Source organism: Pollicipes pollicipes, unplaced genomic scaffold (assembly GCF_011947565.3).
Source record: "Pollicipes pollicipes isolate AB1234 unplaced genomic scaffold, Ppol_2.1 Scaffold_5724;HRSCAF=6776_pilon_pilon_pilon, whole genome shotgun sequence".
In the NCBI taxonomy this organism is placed as follows: domain Eukaryota; kingdom Metazoa; phylum Arthropoda; class Thecostraca; order Pollicipedomorpha; family Pollicipedidae; genus Pollicipes; species Pollicipes pollicipes.
In genome coordinates, this window is record NW_023596746.1 from 12,418,576 (window position 1) to 12,429,269 (window position 10,694).

Here is a 10,694-nt window from a genome sequence, read left to right on the forward strand (position 1 = left end):
CAGACCACTGTCAGTGTCGGCGGTGAGGGACCTGCCGGGACGCTCAAGTCACTGCCAGTGTCAGAGGTCAGGGACCTGCCGGAGCGCTCAGGTCACTGGCAGTGTCAGGGGCGGCCGTCACGCGCCCCACTGAATGATCTATTCCTGGCGCCTCGGATCAACACACCTGGGCACAGTGGGCAGGCTGCCCGCGCCAGCTGCCAGCGCCCTGGGAGACCCATGGGTCGACGGCCACGTCAGTTCGCGAGCAGCCGCCGCACCCGTGCCTTCTGTGCGTTAAGCCGTCGAGCGCGACGCGAGTGGCAGCGGTTCAGGACGTGCGGGTCGTTACGCCGGCGTGAAAGTCCCGATACCCTAGCGCGGAAGTCACACCGCCGATTTGGCAGCCGCTTCAGGAGCGACGCACGCCTATTCACGGGGCGACGGGTGAGTGTCGTATCCGGCGACGGTGACCCAGTTTTTCTGGGCGTCTGCTGCCCCGCGGCGCGCACGTCCGGCGCCCAACAGACGGTTCCGACCGCACGCGCCGAGGCCACGGCCGTGGAGGAGGCGCCGCCGTCACGCAGGGCAGGCGAGGGCGGCCGTCGTCTGCTGCAGCGAGCGGTGCTGCGTGCGCGGATCAAAAGTGAACAATGTGGCGGCGGTTCGGCCTCGGCGGGCGCAATATGCTCGGTCATTATACGCTCATGACGTGGGTGCTGTGACATCACTCATCACAGGTCAACAAATCGCCGCACGACCGCTGGGCGCACCTCTTAAGAAAATGTGTCAGTTGTTCAATCTCGCTGGACGAGGGCTCTTTAAGAGTGGTTGGTAGGCAGGCTCTCGCTCGTGGCACCAACCAAACCAGCGGCAGCCTGGCACCTCATAACTCTTGCCATGTCGAGTCTTGACCCCTTGGGTCAACCGGTGACCTTCCAGGCCGAGCGAACCTTACGTAATACTCTGAACACATGGTGAAAACGTTCATCTTCTGGAACATGGAAACACATTTGTTTCATCGATACACGTACGATCCTGGTCTGAATCTGATTTGGCGCAAAATAAATGTTTTACGAGCGACGTTAAGTCAGCTAGGGTCATCCTAGGTTACTCATCACACTAAACCTTGAAAAACTGAGTTAGCAAAACTAGCCGTCTGGTCATTCTTATCCAGTGCAGTCTAGTCTAGTCTAGTCTAGTCTCTAGTCCAGCGCATTCCTTTCGTTCATTCCTCTCGCCTGTTATTCTATAATAATTTCGTACGATAGGTCGGAAAGTTTTCTTTGGTGGCTGCCAATAAAAAGCAAACACCAACGCTTTTTGCAAAAAAAAAGTGTTCTGCAAATCTTCCAGGCATGACGTAAGCGAATGGGCAAACCGAAAGGTGGAGGAAATGATGAAAACGTGTGTGGAGGTCTCGGTGCCCAGTCCTCAGCAACTCCGAGGATTGGGAAGAGGGTCGTCTCAGGTGATGACGTTTCAAACGTATCGCATCGATGTTGCACCGACGAGCGCCTGATCCTAACTCCTGTTGCTGCCGGCGGGTGGCGCTAGCCCGTCTTCGCTGCATCTGTTGCGCTGCATCGCAGTACACCAGTTGTGATTGGAGCAATTCGCCAAACATATGTACGAAATGCTGGCATGAGTCGTGACCCTTCAAAGACACCGGGACTTAAATTGATTCAACGTCACGACGGTACAACATGATAAGCTAATTACAGCTGAATCAGCGCTGGCACACGTGCGCCTGATTAGCCATTCTGTCGACACGACAACGATGACCTCACGCTAGTCTCGAGTCACGCACTCCAGACATGCACCTGGGTCCCGGTGTTCGATTCTGGCTCCCACCGGATCTTTCAAGAAAACGGAGACCCTGGATGCTGATTCCCACCAGTTCTTTCGTGAACGCCAGCTCCTGCCCCCTGGTCCTCATTCGCTTGCGGTTTGCGAGATTCGTTGACCAGCTTCCGGTTCCCACGCGTTCCTTTGCAAACACCAGGTACTGGTTTCTGGTTCCGTTTGTTTGCTCGCTTTACAAGTACGAGACCCCGGCTTCTGGTCCCTATCGGTCATTTTACAACTACCAGCCCCTGACTGCTAGTTCCTATCGGCTCTTTTACAAACACCAGACTGTGTTTCCTGATTCAAACCGTGTCTTTGAAGACACAATACCCGAATTCCTTGTTTTCAGAGACTCACTCACGTATGTGTCACTCACAAATATCCCACTCCGGTTCTCTAATTTTACTTGATACGTTGATATATCAGGTCATTGCCCCGTGTTATTGTCTGGCAATTATGTGCCAGCATAGCAAATTTTGTCGGAAGTAAAGCATAACATGGATCATTTCTGTAACACATCCGTTTCAGTTCATGAAACGAATACCCATCTGCACTTTACATTGCCTATCATCTCATTGGTGTGCTTGTCTGTTCAGACCACATCCTTGTGTCGAATTCTGAGCAGCCATCGTATCTACAATAGCGAAGGCAATCTGTAACATGATTGGCCAAACGAAACTAGACGCGTCACGCCCGCGTTATTATCGTAGACGCGCCGCTGCGGCACCAACCAGGTGCCAACTTGTTTTCAGCTTCTTACGGTTCGCTGGTGGTGGTGCCGAAATGCTGAAATGTTGCAAAAATGAGCCCAATATTGTATTTAGCTTCCTTTCACGATGTGAGCATGATAAAATTGCAACCGATTGTGGCATTGCCGCAAGCTTCGACCAGGGAGATAAACACGAACCCATGCCTCTTTCCAATGTGTTCGGTTCGCAAAGGATAGGGTACCAAGAGCCCTTGTACGCTAGCATCATCTTATACGGACCTAATTCGATACAAGTCTGAAATGGAAGAAACCTGGTATAAACAGGAGCGAAACCCATAGCCTGAAGTAAGCAGTTCCGGGAAGTCCTCTCTAAATGAACGTTACGAAATTGACCACGCAGGTATGCTTTCCCGATCGGGCTGGGTTTTGATCGCTGCATAATTTTACATCTTCAATGCGGTTTATCGAGTCTTTTGGTCTTTGTCTGTGTCGCATACCCTAATAATATATTGCCTGAAGTGCTCAATAAGATCTAATAGTTGTTACTGCCCGCCGCCACTGCCGTTCTCGGCATTTTGATCTCGTACCACGTGACACACGAAAATGGACGGTTTCGTTACGCTCCCTGATTTGCGTACGCTCTTGGCGTACTGTTTAGGTAGCTGGCATACCAATCGCCCGCGGTTCTGACATGAGTTACAGCCTGCAGTGTCGTGCTCCTAGTTATAATCGCTGTCTCCAGTCAAAATTTTGGATTTCAGGACCTCAGCATTGACCTAAGAGGCTGCACGCTACACGTTTTGCATAATTTCACTGGTTTTGTGTTTGTGTATTTGTGTTCTGATCATCTACACAAAAAGTGTGCTAACTGCATAATATACCATAGTTGATTATGTTTCACAAACATTGCCATTCAGTCATGGTTTCCTTGGCTACATTTTGTTCTGCTACATTCTGGCACCGAATTCCTAGATCTAGGAAGAGTTTAAAGATTGTAGGCACGTTGGTGTTTGACAGGAGTTCCGGAAAATCTAGATGCTTGCTGTTTTCCTGGGCACTTCCCCACAATGAACATGGCTTTTGCTGGATCCCTCAATATAATCGTAGCATTGATCTTGGTTCTTGAAGGATCTCTAGCCCAGTTCCAGGGCGGATCTTGGCTCATACTGGATCTCCCTGCCGAGTGTCAGGCTGGCTACTGGTGTTCGCTAATTTCCTCGGAAAGATCCACCTCTGTATCCACTCAAATCCGCCTGTTCTGGCTGGGTTCCCGGTTTTGATGCGAGACTGATTTCTGGAGCAAACGCAGTTCCAGAACCTGAAACCAGGAACCGGTTTCCGGCTAAATATCTTGGGAACCACGGGCATGTCCGGCAAATACCCACACACCACCTTTGTCAAAGACCAGCCATTCGAGAGCAGTCATCCCGAAATCCCCAGCCAGAATAAACACCACGACATGCAGGTGAGGACCTAGGACGTAAAAAGCCTTGGCTCGGCCGGTGCGCTGGTGGGCGGCGCGCACCGAACCCACCTCATCCGTGACTCACCTGCGACGCCGACGCATCGGCGTCGGAGCGTCGTGCCGGCGCCGCGCGCGCTCGCACTGCGTCGGCGCCGACGAGGCCGACGCGGCCGATCGATCGGCGCTCGTGGGCGACGCCCATGGGAGCGTCACACATGACGCAGGTGGGATCGCAGTCGGTGGCGACCCGCATGCAGTGATCAGCGCGCGACGGAGCCGGCAGGTGCTGTGTTGTGGTGTTAGTGACCGGTAGTCTACGCTTCAGGAGCTACTGCGAAGCGAAGCAGTCGGAGCGCGCGCGGACGCTTGAGGCCGACGTCGAAAGGCGAGCCAGCCAGCCAAGATGGCCATCACCAGCCTTCTGGGCGATGTCGCCATGACCATCAAGGGCAAGATGCCCGGCCAGGTGAACATCGACAGCAAGGTGTTCCAGCTGCACTATCGGCTGACCACATTCCTCTTCCTCGGTGAGTTGCACACGGGCATGAGGTCCCTGCGTTCGCCTGGCCCAGGCCCGCGGTAGTGCCAGTGCCACGACTGCGTGGGTGTGACCAGCCGAGCGAGTCAAACCACTGGATGTGTGGTGAACGAATGGAATGAAAAGTGCATTGGTTGTAATTTGTGTGAAAGCTCATTAATATGACACTAACTTAGGGTAAAGTTTGTGATGGTGACGCTCTAAGATTGGAGAGGATTTCGGGGACTTGCAGCATGTTTCAAACACGTTGAGCGAGTCTGTAATTTTCCTTGACTGCAACTACTTCCGCATGCCGCTGGCCGCCGGCACTCCAAGTCGTGTTCTCCAGAGTAGTGTCAGATGGTGGCGTTCTTAAACCCATGGTCGGTCGATGTGGTGTCTTTACTCAGCGCAGGTTCATAATGGTGGACGGGCACTTGGAAAGGTTTGTAGAGGCAGGAGCTCTTCAAACCGAGGCAAACGGAAGTCCCACTCATGCAGGTGTGCTCTCTTGCATTGTGCTTTTAGGTGCGACCTTCGTAAATACGCCCTTTGTAAAGGCTCAGCGAATCTCCTGCAGGAAAACATTGAAAGATAAACGATAGGATTGCGGGTTGACTTTGAACAAGAAGTGTGGCTCGCTGTCTGACACGATCTGTTACCTTCTGCTCGCCAGTGATGTGCCTTCCGCGGGTGTTTGTCGTAAGGCGGGTGTAATATGAACTCCACTACTTATCTATGTACGGTCCGTTTGAACTGGACCGCAAAGCCAGTTCTCTCGAACGCATCCCAAACGGTTCAAGCATCCATTTGGAATAGCGATGTTCGCGGAATTCGTCCGTTAAAATCCTTGCATACTATTGAGCAAGACACCCGAGAAGGACTTTTTGTGCCGTTCGTTTTTGTTCAACTTTAGCCCTATCCACTCGCGGTAAAACTGTACGTTTAGTTGACTTCGCGTCAAAATTGTTGTTGTGATACAGTGCATGATATGCTATGGTACGCTATTCATGAATGGCTTTATGTAAATAATCACAATCTAACCGAATCCTTGCACATTAATTATCGTGCCGACGGGATACGTCCCATCTAGTCAGCAGCGGCGAAGACGAGCACAACACATCATGGCTCATCAAAAAAATTCCTTCATGACGAATTTTTGGCCAAAGCATGGATGATGTCGGCTGTGCCTTGATCGGGTAAACAATTCTACCTGCGTTTTACACTTCAATTGAATGAAGTAACGTTCTCATATAACACTTTGTGTGATCCAGTTACAATTTCTAATACAACGTGCTGTGATGGGCAGCACTACATCCTCCGCAGCACTGGCCATAATCACCTCACATCTACCGCCTGACAGCAGTGCAGACGATACCCGTGGTAGCCTCCAGTCGCGGCAGTTTCCCGTAAAACTTCCACAGTGTGTTCGCTTACCAAGCAGTTCACTTCGTTTCGCCCTAGTCGGTGACTGCCAGGTGCCAAATGACCTGTCGCTATTTTCAGCATACCTGACCTCAATGGCGAAGGTCAGGACGTGGCTGTCGTGTTTGTTTACGTCTACCGCTGGCAGGGAGACCGCTTCGCACAACTTGCCCCAAAGGCATATAGACGCATATCGTTTGGCACTACTTTGCACGGTTGAGTACCTGATTCAAGATCACCGTTGCGTCACGGCATGGCGGGGAAACAGAATTTGCCAAGTTATTGTGAGTTCTGGCACCGGATGCTTTCGGATGTGGTCAAGCGGCACAGCATGTGCTGCCTTTTGTGCTTGCGTACGATCCTTTCAGGTTCACGTAGTCGGCGATTATTTGCATTCCTGGATTGATAAATCAACCCAAAGTCCTCGTCCGCCACGGGCGCCAGTATTAGCAAAGAGGAAGGACTGCGAGGACATCATGAGGACTTTCTTTGCCGTACAGCGCTAAGGCGCGTCCGTTTCCTCGTTCCTGTGAACGGCAATCCTCTTTGCTCAGTTACCAGCTGTCTTCTCGACGTCGGTCGCAGCAAGCGTTGTTTCTGTTTTGGAACTAGTACCTAGTGCCGATTAACTGTAAATCCTCAACTGCAATCATTGCTTAGAACACGAAGGTCGCAAAGAGTGCTTATCTCTCCACCTGTCGGCCATAGCTCGATTTTCTCCAGCCTCCGAAGCGCAGAGGCCCACTATGAACTCAAATATGCGTGCACATCTCTGAGCTCATCCTGACATCGCTGTGCGTTCGCAGGTTTCTCCATCCTCTCAACGGCTACCAGTCTGATCGGCAACCCCATCAACTGCTTCTGCGCCGACTGCGCGAGCAAGGACATCAGCAAGGAAGTGATGGACACACACTGCTGGATCTCCGGAACTTTCACGCTGCCTGACAAGGACCCTGTCGTCACGAGGAGGATCGGGTTTGAAATGTGTACGTATGCTCTACGTCCAGTTGTGTCTGCATAAAGTTGAGAGTTGTATCGCCTGCAACAAACCAGCACACTGGGCTCACTTGTAGGCCGGGAATACCGAGGTAGGGGGAGTTGCCATGGCCCTTATACTTTCAGTGAAAGCTTGACATTGACCCTACGGTAATGCTAAAAACGACTTCGAATGTGGTTGCTCCCGCGCGTAGTTCACTACCATACGTCTGGGAAACTAGAGATACGGGGTTCGATTCCCCGAGGTGCCCGCACTTCCTGCCAGGGTGAGAGGCAGGCGACGCCATATAGCCTCAGCAGCTGAGGGCGTCGTAGAGCGTTATTGACGACGAAATGTGGACGATGCTGCCCCCCCCCCCCCCCCAGCCGCATGTAAACACTTTTTACGTTTTTGCTTCCTGCGCCGATAATGGACGGTGCACCTTAAGGCAAACCACTGGGATCATAATTCCGCGAAACACCATTTAGAAGAAACCGCCCACTCGCTGAACATCGTAAGACAGGTGTCTGGCGCAATGAATGACAATGACTGACGCTGTTAGCGTCATCACAAATAGCGCATGACAGTTACCTACATGAAAATTGTATGAACCTATTTGACCTATCAGGAATCAGTCCAGTTGCCAGACGGATAAATTCTGCGCATCATTCGTGATATCCGAACACGGTCACGGCACGGCATGAGTGCCAACAAAGACAGTTTTAAGCCGCTGAGCTCCCTTGCTGCTCACAATAAATTACGCAGCGAGTGACGCAATACGTGACGCAGCGAGTGACGCAATGAATGACGCGGCGAGTGTCGCAATAAATACCGCCATTTTGTACGTGGTATGCGTCATCATTAACACTTAATAGAAGCCCATGGTGAATATCTTGAGTGTCGCGCGAAGGGCAGCATGTCTTTGTGTAGTCTTAGCTGAACGCATCGCTTTTACAGCGAGGGCCATTCATACATTATGCGTTGACTCACTCTTATTTGGGGAATTTCGTTTGCGACCGCGTCAAGGCACGTCGTCTGCACACAACTTGAATAAAAATATTACGAACTTCCGGTTGAGCTTGATACTGTCAGCGATGAATATTACGTTCATCTCGCCGACTAGCTCCGTCCGCGTTCGCACCCGGCTCCAGCTGCGGGCGCCGTCTCGACCTGCGGATCGGCGCCATGCCCTGAGCGACATTGTCCATGTTGCAGACTACCACGGCTTGGGCACGCAGCAGCGGGACGAGGAGCGCAAGTACCACCTCTACTACCAGTGGGTGCCGTTCGTGTTGTTCCTCCAGGGCGTGCTCTTCTACATGCCACACTGGATGTGGGAGATCAACGAGGACGGCCGGGTGCACGCGCTCGTTCATGACATGCGCCTGCCGACCATGGACAAGGAAGCGCTGAAAAAGAGGATTGGCAACCTCACCGTGTACGTCAACGAGACGCTGGGGTCTTACGACGGCTACTACCTGCGCTTCGTGCTGTGCGACTTCCTCAACATCGTCAACGTGTTCTTCAACATGTTCCTGATCAATCGCTTCATCAACGGCGAGTTCATGTCGTACGGGCCGCGCTGTGTGCAGTACTTCTCCAACTCGAGCAGCATGTCAGTGAGCCCGCTCACCGACACGTTCCCCAAGCTGACAAAGTGCGAGTTCCAATCCTTCGGCGTCTCGGGCACTGTCGAGAAACTGGACGCCATTTGCGTGCTTGCGCTCAACATCCTCAACGAGAAGGTGTACCTGTTCCTCTGGTTTTGGCTGGTGATCCTCAGCATCATCACCGTGGTCGTCTTCGTCTTCCGCACCTCGCTGATGTTCGTGAAGCGGTTCCGTGTGCCGCTGTTCCAGCGGCGGGCGCACACAATGAAGACGGCCGACATCAAGGACGTGGTCAAGAACATCAAGATCGGTGACTTCTTCTTTCTGAGTCTGCTCGCCAAAAATCTGGACATCACGGCGTTCCGCATGTTCTTGGCACAGCTGGCAAGGGTAGTGAGGAAGCAGAAGGGGCTGCCGCGCGGTCCTGGTCACGTGCAGCGCGGCACGTCGCAGGTAGATCGCGAAGCGGACGCGCTGGTGCCCAAAACACCTCAGCCCGGAGGCCAGAGCGCCAGCACCATGGACATCATGGCCTCTCACTTGAGCGGCGTGTGAATCAGAGCCGGCACGCGGGCGCCCCGGCAGTCGATCTGTGTTCTGTTGAAGCAGCTCTGGATTTGCCAAGTACTGAGCGTACCTCGAGAACTGCTGCAGTGTGTCGAGCACCGCGCCAGATTTGTACCGGCCCAAATCACGGTTAGGGTCAATTTATGGCGGAAGCCTTGTTGACGATGGACGATGGCAGACAACGTTCCCTTGACCTTCACAAGCCCACTGATCGGAGGCATGTACCATAGGCGGAGGAGCGCGTGCCCATCACGTCTGTTTCTCCCTGGATACTTCTTAATATAAGCCATACCGCAAGGAATTGAAGATGGAACTAATTCACGCATGCTTAAGGTTAATGGACACCGCGAACATCCTACGCTTATGGTATGTCCTGACCAGCTAACCGTTCCATTGCTGTGGCGCGAGGGGACCCAGTGAATGAATCACGAATATCTGTGAGCGTTTTTGTTACAGTAAAAGTGTACGGCAGTATCCGGCTGTTATGCTTTGAAGCCGAATACAAACACTTTCTTAGTGGTGCTATGAATTACTGATATTTTCGCCTTTTCTCATATGCTCACCAAATCTCATTTTAGTGATGAGTTTCACTCCGCCATTACCAGTGCGCAACTAGTCATTTTATGTCCGCTTGATGTATGTTTATCACTGCGATTTTTGCAAAATACGTCGCTGCATTCACGTGTGCTGTGTGCAACTCAGCTGTGTGTAAGTGTATGTGTGTGTTTGTTAGTCACGACAACCGTACACGTGGTACTACATGGGGATTGGGGGGGGGGGGGGCTGAAGGCTGACGTTCTTCCAAATAATGGGACAATCCTACATCACCCGTTTGAATCTCGCATGGATAGCAAACATCAGAAGCCCATGGGCTCAACCTCCCAGCATTCATGAGCTAAAAGAAGCAGTTTTGCAATCTTCCGCATCTCTTGCACGTACGTTACGAATGTCATTCTTTGCTGTGCCAGATTATGACACCTAGCGGTGCTGGAACTGATGACGGGTTTATCTCAGTCTTCCCGGAATTCTACGCGCAATTCACAGGCGTATACGATGCTGGCGTATTTATGTTTTTTAGTGGATGGATTATTCGCTCTGTGTCCGTCGCCAATCATGAAGGATCAGTATGAGCACATATGGCGTGGTGTTCATTACTGTCATGACCACGCACGTGATGATCGTTACAATGTGTGTTCTCTTAGTCGCTGTAATGGACATCGCCGGTCGGTATTGCCATGCTATGTCGATGCTTACCATCGCTCGAAAGAGGGATGGAAGAATTTCGAATGGTGGTCGCTATACTATGCGAACCAATCAATGCAAACGCCGTTCAAAATATGCAAAATGCTTGTTGCGAGTGATTTTTAACGCGTAATTCTGCAACTATTGCTCCCTCGTTGAGGGTCCTTCGCCGAGTTAAGTTTCTATTTGGAAACGATGGATGTTCTACATGCTGATGATGTTGCCCTAAACAACTGATCGCAGGAGAACTATCTGATCTTAAAGTTGTTAACTGACCCCACCGTCATGGAGCACCCAATGTTATTCTGTATACCACGTTAGACGTGATCGTAATAAAAGACATAGCGCTTGAAGCA

General features: G+C 51.7%; 1 protein-coding gene across 2 annotated transcripts; it reads left to right on the forward strand.

Annotated features, from left to right (window-relative positions):
- Window positions 1-271: 271 nt before the first annotated feature.
- Window positions 272-10,694, forward strand: LOC119103414 (innexin inx2). Of its 2 annotated transcripts, none has more exons than XM_037226943.1 (4): window positions 272-426; window positions 4,327-4,528; window positions 6,750-6,929; window positions 8,135-10,694. In XM_037226943.1, the coding sequence occupies exons 2-4, from the start codon at window positions 4,405-4,407 to the stop codon at window positions 9,082-9,084; spliced, it is 1,254 nt and encodes a 417-aa protein (XP_037082838.1). In that variant the 5' UTR covers window positions 272-426; window positions 4,327-4,404; the 3' UTR covers window positions 9,085-10,694. The 2 variants fall into 2 exon arrangements, with proteins under 2 accessions (XP_037082838.1, XP_037082839.1); XM_037226944.1 differs by lacking the exon at window positions 272-426 and adding an exon at window positions 4,169-4,225.

Bases quoted from the DNA above. Each gene is read 5' to 3' on its own strand.
- LOC119103414 (XM_037226943.1), top strand. From the start codon at position 4,405: ATGGCCATCACCAGCCTTCTGGGCGATGTCGCCATGACCATCAAGGGC. The intron at 4,529-6,749 runs GTGAGTTGCACA...GTGCGTTCGCAG, and splicing joins GACCACATTCCTCTTCCTCG to GTTTCTCCATCCTCTCAACG. The intron at 6,930-8,134 runs GTACGTATGCTC...TCCATGTTGCAG, and splicing joins GAGGATCGGGTTTGAAATGT to ACTACCACGGCTTGGGCACG.